This window comes from Callithrix jacchus, chromosome 20 (genome assembly GCF_049354715.1).
Source record: "Callithrix jacchus isolate 240 chromosome 20, calJac240_pri, whole genome shotgun sequence".
NCBI classification, from domain to species: domain Eukaryota; kingdom Metazoa; phylum Chordata; class Mammalia; order Primates; family Cebidae; genus Callithrix; species Callithrix jacchus.
Genome location: NC_133521.1, coordinates 25520637 through 25536328, shown reverse-complemented (window position 1 = coordinate 25536328; position 15692 = coordinate 25520637). Strand labels below are relative to the sequence as shown.

The following is a 15692-nucleotide window of genomic DNA, read 5'->3' as shown; positions in this document are numbered from 1 at the left end:
ACAAAAAATAAAATAAAATAAAAATACTAAAATTAGCTGGGCATGGTGGTGGTCACCTGTAATCCCAGCTACTTGGGAAGCTGAAGTAGGAGAATTAATTGAACCCAGGAAGTGGAGATTGCAGTGAACTGAGATCACACCACTATACTCCAGCCTGGGCAATAAGAGCAAAACTCCATCTCAAAAAAAATAAAAGTTTCATGGATGAGCTGGGTTACCTAGAGATCTAGAGACTGAAACTCTCAGGATGAACATAATCCCAGGGGGAGCTATAACCAAGCCTTTCATCACTTATCACAACAAGCTGGACATGAACTACCGTAAGATGCCAGTGGCCAGGTTTATGAAATTGGATGCCAGTTCTGGAATGAAGGGATTGGTTTGACGTACAATCCTGAGATCAGCACCCCTGAGATGTACATGGCCTATGCAGACTATCGCAATCTCATGGAAATGATGGAGAAGATGGTTCCAAGGATGCTGAAACATATTACAGGTAGTTACAAGGTCACCTACCACCCAGATGACCCAGAGGGATAAGCCTGCAATATTGACTTCACCCTACCCTTCAGGAGAATCAGCATGGTAGATGAAACTACTAGAAAGCAACCTCTTTGAAACTGAAGAAACTGGCAAAATTCTTGATGATATCTGTGTGCAAACACTACTGAGTGCCCTCCACCTAGGACAACAGCCAGGCTCCTTGACAAGCTTGTGGGGGAGTTCCTGGAAGTGACTTGCATCAATTCTACATTCATCTGTGATCATCCACAGATAATGAGCCCTTGACTAAAAGGCACCACTCTAAAGAGGGTCTGACCCAGCGCTTTGAGCCATTTGTCATAAAGAAAGAGATAGGCAATGCTTACACTGATTTAAATGATCCTGTGCATCAGTGGCAGCTTTTTGAAAGAACAGGCCAAGGCCAAGGCTGCAGGTGATGATGAGGCCATGTTCATAGATAAAAACTTCTGTACACCCATGGAATACGGGCTGCCCCCACAGCTGCCTGAGGCATGGGTATTGACTGAGTCACCATGTTTCTTACAGATTCCAGCAGCAAATCAGGAGGCTGAGGTAGGAGAATTGTCTGAGCCCAGGATTTTGAAGTTTCAATGAGCAACACAGTGAGACCCTGTCTCTAAAAACAAATTTTTTTTTTTGAGACGGAGTTTTGCTCTTGTTGTCCAGGCTGGAGTGCAATCTGGCACAATTGCACTGGCGCAATCTCAGCTTATTACAATCTCCACCTCCCAGGTTCAAGAGATTCTCCTGCCGGGCGTGGTGGCTCTGTAGTCCCAGCTACTTGGGAGGCTGAGGTGGGAAGATCGCTTGAGCCCAGGAGTTCTGGGCTGCAGTGCGCTATGCCAGTCGGGTGTCCGCACCAAGTTTGGCATTAATATGGTGACCTTCGGGGAGCGGGAGACCACCAGGTTGCCTAAGGAGGGGTGAACCGGCCCAGGTCGGAAATGGAGCAGGTCAAAACTCCCGTGCTGATCAGTAGTGGGATTGCGCCGGTGAATAGCCACTGCACTCCAGCCTGGGCAACCTAGCGAGACCCTGTCTCTTAAAAAAAAAAAATTAAAAAAAAAAAAAGAGATTCTCCTATCTTAGCCTCCCAAATAGCTGTGATTACAGGCCCCTTCCACCACGCCTGGCTAATTTTTTTGTTTTGAGATGAAGTCTTGCTCTGTCACCCAGGCTGGAGTGCAGTGGCACAATCTTGGCTCACTGCAACCTATGCCTCCTAGGTTCAAGCAATTCTCCTGTCTCAACCTCCTGAGTAGCTGGGATTACAGATACATGCCACCATGCCTGGCTTTTTTTTTTTTTTTTAAGACAAGTTTTCACCATGTTGGCCAGGCTGGTCTTGAACTCCCAACCTCAGGTGATCTGTCCGCCTTGGCCTCCAAAGTGCTTGGATTACAGTCGTGAGCCACCACACCTGGCCTAATTTTTATATTTTTAGTAGAAACGGGCTTTCACCATGTTGGCCAGGTTGGTCTCAAACTCCTGATCTCAGGTGATCCACCCACCTTGGCCCCCCAGAGTGCTGAGATTACAGGCATGAGCTACCACGATAGCCTATTTATTTATTTATTTATTTATTTTCAGACAGGATCTTTCTCTGTCACCCAGGCTGGAGTCCAGTGGCATGATCTCAGCTCACTGCAACCTCTGCCTCTCAGGTTCAAGTGGTTTTGCCTGCCTCAGCCTCCCAAGTAGTTGGGATTATGGGCGCACACCACCACGCCTAGCTAATTTTGGGTTTTTGTAGACAGAGCTTCAACATGTTGCCCAGGCATCTCTCGAACTTCTGAGCTCAAGCAATTCATCTGCCTTGGCCTCCCAAAGTGCTGGGATTACAGGTGTGAGCCACCATGCCAAGTCTTTTAAAATTTTCCTTCCTTCCTTCCTTCCTTCCTTCCTTCCTTCCTTCCTTCCTTCCTTCCTTCCTTCCTTCCTTCCTCCCTCCCTCCCTCCCTCCCTCCTTCTATCCTCTTTTTCTCTCTTTCTTTCCTTCTTTTTTTGAGATGGAGTCTCACTCTGTAACCTAGGCTAGAATGCAGTGGCATGATCTTGACTCACTGCAACCTCTACCTCCCTAGTTCAAATGATTCTCCTGCCTCAGCCTCCCACATAGCTGAGACTACAGGCGCCTGTCACCATGCCCCTGCTAATTTTTTATATTTTTTAGTAGAGATGGCGTTTCACCATGTTAGCAAGGATGGTCTTGATTTCCTGACCTCATGATCCGCCCTCCTCAGCATCCCAAAGTGCTGGGATTACAGCCATGAGCCACCACACCCAGCCTCTTTTTTTCTTCTTTCTCTTTTTTCTAATCTTATGAAAAATGTTTCAGAAAAGGTATTTTATTTTTAAGACAGGGTCTCACTCAGTCCCAGAGGCTAGAATGCAGTAGAGCAACCATAGCAAACTATAGCATCTAATTCCTGAGTTCAAGCAATTCTTTCACCTCAGCCTCCTGAGTAGCTGGGACTACAGGCATGTGCCACCCATGCCCAGCTACTTTTCTATTATTATTATTTTTTTGTAGAGAAGGGGTCTCACCATGTTTCCCAGGCTGGTCTTGAACTCCTGGCTTCAAGCGATCCTCATACCTTGGCCTCCAAAAGTACTAGGATTATAGGCATGAGTCACCACCTCCTGAACCCTGGAGACACTTTTAAAGGCCTTGCTGGGTCTAGCTCCTGTGCCCCAGGGCTCTCCAGCCTCCTCCCCATCCTTGGCTGATGGCACTAACTCAAGGACCTGAGTTAGTTGCCTGAGATTGGCAGGCAAGCCAATCTCAGGACAAAGGGTCCAATGCCTTTGGGCTTCACACCAGAGTTACTAGAACATCTGGTTTCCATGAGCAGCCTAGTCAGAGTCAGATACTTCAAGCCCATCAGACAAGCATGTGTGACCTAGACAAGCTCTAGGGACCTTGTGTCCCAGATCCTCTGTACCGCATGAGCCTAGCTGCAAGAGGAACTCAGTGGTGCACACGGGACCCAAGTCATCAATCATCTTCATCAAAAAGCAACCCAGGGCCAGGCATGGTGGCTCACCACTATAATCCCAGCACTTTGGGAGGCTGGGTAGATTACCTGAGGTCAGGAGTTCAAGGCCAATGTGGTAAAATCCCATCTCTACTAAAAATACAAAAATTAGCCGGGTGTGGTGGCTCATGCCTGTAGCCCCAGTTACTAGGGAGGCTGAGGAAGGAGAATCACTGGAACCTGGAAGGCAGAGATTGTAGTGATCCAAGATCGTACCATTGTACTTCAGCCTGGGCAACAAAAGCAAAACTCCATCTCGAAAAAAAAAAAGCACCCCAGGAATGTTGGACAGAGAGGCTGGCGGGTTAGGGGTTGGGGAGAAGGTTCAAGATGCATTCAGGAAATGAAGATGCATTTGGGTTATTGTACTTCTCCTAGAAAGATAAACATTGACTGCCTTTTGAGGAAGAAAAATGTTACGTTAGCTATTTGCATTTCAGGAAGGGTGGCTTCAGCTTGGTGATTGGAGGATGTTTGTATACAGTGGCCAGGCTGTTTTCTGGCTTGGAAGACTATTGTTTCTTGGGAATTGTCTGTATCAGACATCACTGGAGCAGATCCAAGGCGACATCCAGGTGAAGCATGAGTCTCCAGGACCAGGGGGACTTGAATGCAGAGGATCATCATCTGGGTGCTGCTGGATACTGAGTAAGTCCCACTGCACCCCACCCCGCACTCTGAGCATGGAAGGCAGCCTGTAAAGCTATAACTCAGCCTGACTTTTTCCTTCCCCGCCTAGCCTTGAAATACACTGCAGATGAGTAGGGGCAGGTGAGCTGCATACCAGAATAAGCTTGGTCCTTGGAACAAACTGTTTCTACTGCTGCCTCCTCTGCAGATCTTGATTTATGCAAACACTGCATAGAAGAGGAAGTAGTGGGAAAAGCTGCTCACCCACCTACTCCTTCCTGGTAGCAAGATTTCCTATCCTGGCCTTGCCTCAACTGCCCTACCAGTTGGAAGCTGGGGTTGTGCCAAGACCCTGTGGTGGACGTAGCATCCCTGATGTGAGCAGACTTTGGAAGACAGGAAGGTTTGTGCTAATTGCTGAGACTGGAGAGGCTGGTGAGAGCAGACTCTCCAGGAGTTGAAAGTCAAAGAAGGAAATTTGGGCTCACACCTGTAATCCCAGCACTCTGGGAGGCTGAGGCGGGTGGATCACAAGGTCAGGAGATCGAGACCATCTTGGCTAACACGGTGAAACCCCATCTCTATTAAAAATACAAAAAATTAACTGGGGGCGGTGGCAAGTGCCTGTCGTCCCAGCTTCTCAGGAAGCTGAGGCAGGAGAATCACTTGAACCCGGGAGGTGGAGGTTGCAATGAGCCGAGATTGCACCACTACACTCCAGCCTGGGCAACAGAGAGAGACTCCATCTCAAGAAAAACAAAAAAAAAACAAAGAAGGAAATTTGGTAGATCCTAAGGGCAATGAGAAGCCACAGAAGAACTTTAGGCAGGAGGATGCATTAGCTTTTGTTTTCTGTTTTGTTAAAGATGGGATCTCACTCTGTTGCCCAGGCTAAGGTACAGTGGTGCAATCATAGCTCATTGCAACCTTAAACTCCTGGGCTCAGGCAAACCTCCCACCTCAGCCTCCTAAGTACCTGGGACCGCAGGGATGTACTAGTTTTTTTTTCTTTTTTGTTGAGTAAGTTCTTACTTATGTTGCCTAGACTGCTCTCAAACTCCAGCCTCAAGAGATCCTCTCGCCTCGGCCTCCCAAATTGCTGGGATTATAGGCATGAGCCACTGTGCCCTACCAGATTTTGTTAAAAGAGGAACAGGCCAGGCATCATGGCTCACATGAACATTCATATCCCAGAGGTAAACAAGTTCCAGCCAACAAGGTGGCCTCTCCTTCCTGTAACCTCATCCAAAGCCATCTCTGTGCCATTCCCCTTGCAGGGGCAACAGCACACACTAATGAAGTCTTGGGAGCCACCAATATCAGTGACACAGACCTGAGCACAGGGATTATTTGGGGTCAGAGGCCACAATCTAAGTTAGCCAGATGCTGGCAGTGGGCAGAGTAGAAAGAGGCAGAGGCAGGGAAGCTCAGGGCCTGACTCCAGAGCCGCCCCTGTGTCACCGCTTATATCTCCTTAATGTCTGCCACCAACCCTGCTTCAAAGCATCTCCAAATCCTGCAGGTTCAGCCTCCAAACGTCTCCAGGTATATCTTCTTCCTCTTCTCACTGCTTCTTCCCCAGTACAGGCCCCTTCATTCCTTATCCCCTCCTGATCTCCTGGCCTCCAGCCCATTCCGGACAGAGAAGCCATATCTGTTTCTTTCATTTTAAAAATGATAGCTAGGAACAGTGGCTTACGCCTGTAATCCCAGCATTTTGGGAGGCTGAGGTGGGTGGATTGCCTGAGCTCAGGAGTTCAAGACCAGCCTAGGCAACAAGGTGAAACCCCATCTCTACTAAAATACAAAAAAAAAAAAAAATAGCTGGATGTGGTGGCATGTGCCTGTAGTCGCAGCTACTTGGGAGGCTGAGGAAGGAGAATTGCTTGAACCTAGGAGGCGGAGGTTGACTCCATTTCAAAAAAAAAAAAAAATTCTCCCACCTACTCCTCTGTCAGCTGCTATTTATTTATTCCTACCTACCCCTTCCCTATTTTTAAATCTTTTTAAATTGACAAATAATAATTGACCGGTCAGGCAATATAGTGAGACTCTGTCTAAAAAAAAAAAATTACAAATTAGCTGAGGCCGGGTGTGGTGGCTCATGCCTGTAATCCAAGCACTTTGGAGGCCAAGGCAGGTGGATCACCTGAGGTCAGGAGTTCAAGACCAGCCTGACCAACACGGTGAAACCCCGTCTTTATTTAAAAAAAAAAAAATTAGCCGAGTGTGGTGGCAAGTACCTGTGGTCTCAGACTCGGGAGGATGAGGTGGGAGGACTGATAGAACCTAAGAGGTTAAGGCTGCAGTGAGAGGAGGCTGCACTACTTCACTCCAGCCTGGGTGACAGAGCAAGACCCTATCTCAAAAATATATTAATAAAAAAATATATATATATATTAATAATAATAATTTGCCCATATTCATGAAGTACATAGTGACTTTTTGTTGTTGTTTTTTGTTTTTTTTTTTGGATGTGAGGGGAGGGAAATGGGGTCTCACTCTGTCGACCAGGCTGGAGTGCAGTGGCCCAATCTCAGCTCACTGCCATCTCCACCTCTGGGGTTCAAACGATTCTCCCACCTCAGCCTCTCAGGTAGCTGGGATTACAGGCACGAGCCACCAAGCCTGGCTAATTTTTGTATTTTTAGTAGAGACATGGTTTCACCATGTTGGCCAGGCTGGTCTCACACTCTTGACCTCAGGTGATCTGCCCACCTCGGCCTCCCGAAGTGCTGGGATTACAGGCATGAGCCACTGCGCCCTGCTCATAGTAACGTTTAGATACATATAACGTATAATGTTCAGATTCAGTTCCTCATTCTTTATGCCCCTTACTTCCTGGGGCTCTCAGGAGTGGAATAAACTGTTTATCCCCCAAACCCACATCTTTGACCTGGAGACCAGCAAATCCAAGAGCTTCTCCTCCCTCTCACTAATCAAGTGGGTGTGGGGGGAAGGAAGGAAGCCAGTCTGAGTTGGGTTACCCAAAACCACACCCTACTCTTCTCTGAAGCGGAGCCCAAGAGGACTCACCCTCTGCAGTGGGCCTCTCTATAGAACCCTCCAATAGGGCTGGGCACAGTGGCTCACATCTATACTCCCAGCATTCTGGGAGGCCAAGGTGAGAGGATCACTTGAAGCCAGAAGTTTGAGACCAGCCTGGGCAACAAAGCAAGACATTGTCTTGAATTAAAAAAAAAAAAAAGGCTGGTTGTGGTGGCTCACGCCTGTAATCCAAGTACTTTGGAAGCCAAGAAGGGCAGATCACCTGAGGTCGGGAGTTCAAGACCAGCCTGACCAAATGGTGAAACCCCATCTTAAAATAAAATGAAATCAAAAGGCCAGGTGCAATAGCTCACCCCAGTAATCCCAGCATTTTGGGAGGTAGTGGTGAGCAAATTGCTTGAGGCCAGGAATTCAAGACCAGCCTGGGCAACATGGCAAAACCCCATCTCTACTAAACATACAAAATTTAGCTGGGCATGGTGGTGCATATCCCAGCTTCTCAGGAGGTTAAGGCACAAGAATCACTTGAACCCAGGAGGTGGAGACTGCAGTGAGCCAAGATTGTGCCACTACACTCTAGCCTGAGCAACAAAGTGAGACTCTGTCTCAAAACAAACACAAATGAACAAAAGGCCCCCTTTGGCAGCAGTGCACATGGGAGTTAACCCACCTTGAGCACTCGGCCATCTATTTGCCTTCCTCCTCAATAGCAGACACTGGATATCATCAAGTGTGCAGTCCCTAAAATATATCAAAACTGGGATTGCTTCTTTCTTTCTTTTTCTCTCTCTCACTCTCTCTTTCTCTCTCTCTTTCTTTCTTTTTTTTTGAAACAGAGTCTCACTGTTGCCCAGGCTGGAGTACAATGGCATAATCTTGGCTCACTGCAACCTCCACCTCCCGGGTTCAAGCAATTCTCCTGCCTCGGGCTCCTGAGTAGCTGGGACTACAGGCATGCACCACCACACCTGGCTAATTTTTGTATTTTTAGTAGAGACGGGTTTCACCATGTTGGCCAGGCTGGTCTCAAACTTCTGACCTCAGGTGATCCACCTGCCTTGGCCTCCCAAAGTCCTGGGATTACAGGCGTGAGCCACCATTGCCCAGCCAGATCAGTGTCTTTTTAGGAGGCCTTCTTGCATCTCTAATCATCAGGCCTAGGTCGTACTACCCATGCACTGATCAGCCCTGCCACCTGGGGGAGGCTCCAAAGATGGAGCAGCTCCAGGGGGTGCCAAGGTTCAGGCAGGAGGAGGCAAAGATTTCTGAGGACAAAGGGGTTTGGTCACAGTCCCTGAAGCTCTCAGGTGATAGGGCTCCTGTGAGTAGGCACATCTGTGCTTGTGGGCCTGTGTGGTTTGGGGTCCTTCCTGGAGGAGGCAACTAGGGTGAGGGCCCCAGGCTGGCAATAGGGTGGGGCCTGTTGTCAAGGAAGGGAACTCAGCCCCGGAGGCTTCTGTGAGAGCTCAAGCCACAGGAGCCAAGAGATAAGGGGAGCGTGGCTGCAGAACCCAGGTTCCAGGCCTTTCCTCAGGCCCCTTACTACTGACCTGGATGAGGCCGTGGCTTCCACACGGAGGTAGGAGGTATCCTGGTCAGCAGGTCAGCCAGAAGCTCTGGGAGGAAGCTCTAGTTTGTGGCCTCTGCTGCCCTAGAAAGTACTTCATTTCCTCCCATGCAGATCGTTGGGTAGGTTCCTGCTTTGTTGAGTGAATGTTCCCTGGCAGTGGCCAGATGCTTGCTCTGCTCTCATCCCAAATGTCTCTCCACTGGGGTCCTGGGGAAGTGTGGCAGCTTCTTAGGAAGGAGCTCTTTACTGAGGCTGGTGGGGGAAGGGGGGTGTAGGGGAGGAGGGGAGGGGAGGCGGATGGGGGCGGAAGAGGGCAGCAGAGTGCTCCTGACAGGTTCCAGTTGTTGGGAGACTCCCCAGGGTATAGGCTTGAGGGCCTAAGTCGCAGGAGAGAGAAGGCCAGGGCCAATAGGCCCCTACCTAAATTCAGTCCACAGAGTTAACCCCTCATTTCCAGAGCCTATCTCCTCCCCAACACCCACCCACAGCCCAGCACTAGGAAATCCAGAGCTCAGAGCACTATGGTTACAGGAACACATGTGGCCCTCCGTGGCGGGGGACAGGTTGCAGGCGGTTGGGGACTTGATGTGGTCCGCAGATCTCCCATGGCGGGGTGGAGGGCCACTGTTTGAGAGAAGCACCCCAGACCCTCTCTCTTACCGAGGAAGTCTAGGGGTAGCCCAGGAGCCACCTGCGTCGGCCTGGGGACAGTGGGAGGGGTGGAGGGGCCTGAGACAGGCCGCGAGTGGACGCCCAGGACAGGGGTCCGCCCAGCCGGCCGGCGGGAGCGCCCTTGGGGATAACAGCGGGAGGGCCGGGAGCCCTCTGGTGGCTGCGCTGAGCGACGCAGCCGCTCTCCGCACATCTGTCGTGGGGCCTAGTGACTTCTACAGCCTCCTGGGGAGGTCACGCCGATTGGTAGCCTGAATCGAGGGTCGGGACTTCATCGTCGCGCTCTGCCCCTCGCCCATCCCTCTCAGGCTCTCTGACCGTCACCCCTGCCCGGCCCTGTGCAACATGCAGCCCGCGGACCTCGAGGGTCCCGGCACCTTTGGTCGGTGGCCTCTGCTGAGTCAGCTGGTCCTGTTCTTGCTGCTGCTGCTCCAGATTGTAACCTGCGTCCACACCACGCCGGGCGCCCACAGAGTCCTCACTACACTGGGCACCCCCAGAGCTCACACCACGCTAGGCACCTACGCTCCCTCGACTACACTGGGTAGTCCCAGCACCCAGGGCCTGCGAGAGCAGGCACGGGCCCTGATGCGGAACTTCCCGCTCGTGGACGGGTGCGTAATTGCTGCATGGGGGCGATGGGGGCTGAGTGCACTCCTGGGCAGGAGAGGATCCCAGAGTATGCAGGGCTGTGGAGGAGTCTCCCTCACACCACACCCCTGGATGCCCTCTCTTCTGTCATGCATGGGTACCCTTTCCCCTCTGTCGCCCCCTCTCTGGTGGGGACCCCTAGCCCAGACCTCAGGGGGGTCTCAATATAGTCGTGTGACAGTGTGGAGTGGGGGGTCCCCAGATGTGTCCTGCTTGAACTGGAGGCCTAAGAGGCCCATCTGTCTGCCCTTCACCTGACCCTGCCTTGACATCCCTCCAGCCACAACGACCTGCCCCTGATCCTGAGGCAGGTTTACCAGAAAGGGCTCCAGGATATTAACCTGCACAATTTCAGCTACGGCCAGACCAGCCTGGACAGGCTCAGAGATGGCCTCGTGGGCGCCCAGGTACCACAGGGACACATGAGTTGCCACAGCATGGCTGCTGGGAGATGTTGGGGAGAGTGAGGACCTGAGAAATCACAAGCTAGTCACATGAGAACTCAGTTACCATAGTGAACCAAAAAGTGTCATGATATGGATGCTGGGGGGTGCAGGAGCTACAGTGAGCCAGCTTGGTGGACAGGAAGACCCCCGTGGAAGAAGCAGTACATTACCTGTGGCCTCCTGGCCTACTGGGTGCTACGTTAGCTGTGGAGGCTGTGAACAGTCCAGGGTACTCCAAAGCAGCCCCTTCCCAAGCCAAACCCTGGCCTTCTCCCCAGTTCTGGTCGGCCTACGTGCCATGCCAGACCCAGGACCGGGATGCCCTGCGCCTCACCCTGGAGCAGATTGACCTTATTCACCGCATGTGTGCCTCCTATTCTGAGCTGGAGCTTGTGACCTCGGCTAAAGGTAGGTGCATTGATGGGAATTGTTAGGAACTTGATTGAACTACTCCCGCCCCTAAAAGTAATCACCTGACCTACTTGCCCCCAGCTCTGAACAACACCCAGAAATTGGCCTGCCTCATCGGTGTGGAGGGCGGCCACTCACTGGACAATAGCCTCTCCATCTTACGTACTTTCTACATGCTGGGAGTGCGCTACTTGACGCTCACCCACACCTGCAACACACCCTGGTGAGCCTAGTGCAGATGGTGTGGGACCACTGAGGCAGGGGCAGGGATCTGCCTGAGGTCACTGTGGGCCCAGAGCAAGCTTTATCGCTGGGATCTGGCAGTGACTCTGGAGTGGGGAGGGGAGCTGGGATTCTGGAATTTTCAGAATAAGACTGGACTCCTGGCCAGATGTGGTGGTTCATGCCTGTAATCCCAATACTTTGGGAGGCTGAGGCAGACAGATCACCTAAGGCCAGGAGTTCGAGACCAGCCTGGCCAAGATGGTGAAACCCCATCTTGATGAAAAATATAAAATTAGCCAGGTGTAGTGGTACATGCCTGTTATCCCAGATACTTGGGAGGCTGAGGCACAAGAATCTCTTAAACCCAGGAGGTATAGGTTGCAGTGAGCCGAGATCACATCACTGCACTCCAGCCTGGGCAATAAAGCGGGACTCCATCTAAAAAAAAGACTAGGCCCCACAGGGCCCTCCTGCTACCAGGCACGGCCCATTTGCACAGCCCATGTTGGATCCCTGCTTTTGTTCCCAGGGGTTGCAGAGGGTGTGTAGGGCTTCTAGGCTCTTGTAGCCAAGGAACAGCTACCAGTAAGAATGCTTCCTGGCCACCCTGCAGGGCGGAGAGCTCAGCTAAGGGTGTCCACTCCTTCTACAACAACGTCAGCGGGCTGACCAGCTTTGGTGAGGTGAGGACCCTGGTTCACACTCCACCCCACACAAATGTGCACACCCCAGCTGTTTCTTACAGATAAATATGCACATGTGCACCCCTGATACCCTTATCCCAACGTGTCCCCACAGAAAGTGGTGGCAGAAATGAACCGCCTGGGCATGATGGTAGACTTGTCCCATGTCTCAGATGCTGTGGCACGGCGGGCCCTGGAAGTGTCACAGGCACCTGTGATCTTTTCCCACTCGGCTGCCCAGGGTGTGTGCAACAGTGCTCGGAACGTTCCTGATGACATCCTGCAGCTTCTGGTGAGAAACTGCCCAGCCCAGAAACCTAAAGCAAGAGGTTCAAACCAGGAGCCCTTTGGTGGGGTACAGTGGCTCACGCCTATAATCCCAGCATCTTGGGAGGCTGAGGTAGGCAGATCACTTGAGGTCAGGAGTTGGAGACCAGCCTGGCCAACATGAGGAAACCCTGTCTCGACTAAAAATACAAAAATTAGCTTGGCATAGTGGTGGGCGCCTGTAATCCCAGCTACTCAGGAGGCTGAGGCAGGAGAATTGCTGGAACCCGGGAAGCAGAGGTTGCAGTGAGCCAAGATTGCACCACAGCACTCAAGCCTCAGCAACAGAGTGAGACCCTGCCAACAAAAACAAAAACAAAACAAAAAAACAAACCCTTGAACCTGAGGCCCTGCTCCCTCCATCTCCTCAAACTTCAGGCTGAAACCTTTTGCCCCACAACCCCACAGTCCATATCCAGGAGTGGGGGGTTCCAGATGGTTAATAGTATATTCCTCTACTCCTCAAAGCAAGTGTCAAGACACCTGTACCAGACCAGGACCTAGACTCCTCCATTCACATAAACCCAAAGAGGTGAAGATTCCTCTGACTCCTGAAGCCAGGGCTCAACAACCCCTCCAGGGATCCAAAGGGTGGCAGGGCAGGCATGCAGTTTGCTTAGGGGCCAGGCTGAGTGTCCACTTGCCTGCCCCTGCAGAAGAAGAACGGTGGCATCGTGATGGTGTCCTTGTCCATGGGAGTGATACAGTGCAACCCATCAGCCAATGTGTCCACAGTGGCAGGTAAGCCCCCTTCCCAGGCTCTCTGAGCAGTTTTGATTTGCACCTGAAGATTTGGGAGGGCCTCAGGACTGTCCTAGTGGTTTCACTGAAAAAATGCAATGATGGACAGGACACGGCACCTTGGTCACATGGAGCTGCAGCCACAGAGTCAAAGCTGCAGTCTTTTTTTTTTAAGATGGGGTTTCACCATGATGGCCAGACTGGTCTTGAACTCCTGATCTCAGGTGATCCACCCACCTCGGCCTCCCAAAGTGCTAGGATTACAGGTGTGAGCCACTGTGCCCGGCCCAAAGCTGCAGTCTTGATGGGCATAAGGGAAGAGCCAGACATAGAACCTGAGTGCTAAGTATCTGTACCTCTGCAGGGGGTCACCAAAGCACCCTGCCCCGGCTTCTGGCTAAGAGACTAGAAGGCCTCTTAGGTCTCTGGGGTCTTTGTCAGTTATACTCTTTTCCCTCTGTCATCTCCCATAACCATAGAAAGGAGCCCCTACCAGGTTCTCAAGGAGACTAGAGGCAGGTTGAATCCTAGGTGGGAAATGGCCCAGACATGGGGCTCTGGGGATCCACTCCAAATCTGAAATCCAGGCCAGAATCCATTCAGGTCAAATCTCAGGGTTCTCAGGTTCCAAGCTAGATCCCAGGCAATGAAGGAATTAGCCTGCCTGGCCTACAGGCTGCAAGAAGGAGACTCAGCGCAGTCCAGCCACAGTAGCACACCTGTTCTGGAAGCCCTATGCAGCCGACTCTCCACCTGCCCTCTCTCCAGATCACTTTGACCACATCAAGGCAGTCATCGGATCCAAGTTCATCGGGATTGGCGGAGATTATGATGGTGCTGGCAAGTGAGTGCTTCCCTGTGGCTTGTCTGAGGCTACCTGCATAGCAGTGGGGCCTTCACAGTCACCATAGCCACCATGTCTTTTAGGCCTTAACCACCTGGCATCTCCCCACTCCCGGGATCAGTTCCCTGGGCTCTCCTGTTTGTCTTCATCCCAGTGACCCCACTCTAGGACATTATATTTGGTGAAATCACCAAATGGAGCTCATCTGCCCAGCACTGCACATACCCTCAGCCCCAGTAGACCCACTCCCTCTGAAGCAGACTGTCAGCAAGGTTTGGTGTGCACTGACCATCTTCTCCGCCCTGTGCACAGTGGCTGTGTTTGCATGCACTTTTCTGAAGAAGCTCTTCCTCTCCTCCTTCTCTTCCTCCTCCTTCTCCATCTCTTCCTCCTCCTTCTTTCTTCTTCTCCTTCTCCTTCTTCTTCTTTCTTCCCTTTGTTCTTCTTCTCCTTCTTGTTCTTCTCCTTTGCTTCTTATTCTCTGGGCCTCGCTCTGTTGGCCAAGCTGGGATGCAGTGGTGCAATCTTGGCTCACTGCACCCTTGACTTTCCAGGCTCAAGCAATGCTGCCATCTCAGCCTCCCAAGTAGCTGGGGCTATAGGCAAGTGCCACCATGCCCAGCTAATTTTATTTTTTTGTAGAGATGGGGGGTCTCACTATGTTGCCCAGGCTGGTCTTGAATTCCTGGACTCAAGTGATCCTCCTGCCTTGGCCTCCTAAAGTGCTGAGATTACAGGCCTCAGCCATTTCACTGGACCTCCTCCTCCTGCTCCTCCTCCTCCTCCTCCTCCTCCTCCTTCTTCTTCTTCTTCTTTGAGTCTCACTCTGTTGCTCACTGCAACCTCTGCTTCCTGGGTTCAAGAGAGTCTCCTGCCTCAGCTTCCCAAGTAGTTGGGATTACAGGTGTGTACCACCACAACCTGCTAATGTTTTTTTTTTTTAGATGGGGTTTGTTTCACCATGTTGGCCAGGCTGGTCTTGAACTCCTGATCTCAAGTGATCCACCCACCTCAGCCTCCCAAAGTGCTAGGATTCCAGGTGTGAGCCACCACACCTGGCCATTTTCTTCTTTTTAACTCTGATTGGTGGGGTGGGGGAGATCATTTGCCTTCAGTGAAAGCCATAGATCTTAATAGTATGATTCAATGAGTTTTGATAAATATTCAAGGAGGTTTTGAGGCCTCCTTCTGAAGGATGAAGAGCAGAGGAGGATCACCTTCACTTTCCATACCTGATCAGGGCTGGGGTTTCATGGACCCTGGGCTGTGGTTCTGAGTCAGGATCAGGGAATCAGGTCTGAAACCCACTGGCTGGTGGCCACACAGATTCCCTCAGGGGCTGGAGGACGTGTCCACATACCCTGTCCTGATAGAGGAGTTGCTGAATCGTGGCTGGAGTAAGGAAGAGCTTCAGGGTGTCCTTCGAGGAAACCTGCTGCGGGTCTTCAGACAAGTGGAACAGGTACACTAGTCTGGGCAAGAGAGTAGCCCAGGGGTCTGCGCAGGTGTGTTGAGGGAAGCTGTGGAAGCTGAGCACCGACTGCCACCTCTAGGTACAGGAGGAAAACAAAGGGCGAAACCCCTTGGAAGATACGTTCCCAGATGAGCAGCTGAGCAGTTCCTGCCGCTCCGACCTCTCACGTCTGCGTCAGAGACAGCTTCTGACTTCAGACCAGAAACTCACTGAGATTCCTACACACTGGATACCCAAATTACCACCCAAGTGGTCACTCTCAGAGTCCTCCCGACACATGGCCCCAGTCCTCACAGTTGTGGCCACCTTCCCAGTCCTTATTCTGTGGCTCTGATGACCCAGTTAGTCCTGCCAGATGTCACTGTAGCAAGCTACAGACACCCTACAAAGTTTCCCTGTTGTGCAGGCACAAACATTTCCTGAAAATAAATGTTTTGGACACGGAA

At 51.4% G+C, this 15692-nt stretch overlaps 2 protein-coding genes and 1 pseudogene across 3 annotated transcripts in view; 2 read left to right on the top strand and 1 right to left on the bottom strand.

The window, feature by feature from the left end:
• The window catches only part of DUS2 (dihydrouridine synthase 2), an 83365-nt gene extending 73792 nt beyond the window's left edge, over positions 1-9573 (bottom strand). The window contains exons 1-2 of the mRNA XM_078357528.1: positions 9433-9573; positions 8753-8979 (exon numbers count right to left, since the gene is read on the bottom strand). The gene's annotated coding sequence lies outside the window, so the exon portion shown is untranslated. The remainder of the gene's footprint in view (positions 1-8752; positions 8980-9432) is intronic.
• On the top strand, positions 245-1076 carry LOC128928049 (lysine--tRNA ligase pseudogene; annotated as a pseudogene).
• DPEP2 (dipeptidase 2) lies at positions 4040-15692 on the top strand. Of its 2 annotated transcripts, none has more exons than XM_054248863.2 (11): positions 4040-4211; positions 9753-10058; positions 10376-10502; positions 10820-10949; positions 11034-11175; positions 11791-11860; positions 11976-12152; positions 12844-12928; positions 13697-13772; positions 15099-15234; positions 15326-15692. In XM_054248863.2, the coding sequence occupies exons 1-11, from the start codon at positions 4174-4176 to the stop codon at positions 15578-15580; spliced, it is 1542 nt and encodes a 513-aa protein (XP_054104838.1). In that variant the 5' UTR covers positions 4040-4173; the 3' UTR covers positions 15581-15692. The 2 variants fall into 2 exon arrangements, with proteins under 2 accessions (XP_054104838.1, XP_002761130.2); XM_002761084.7 differs by lacking the exon at positions 4040-4211 and adding an exon at positions 8661-8891.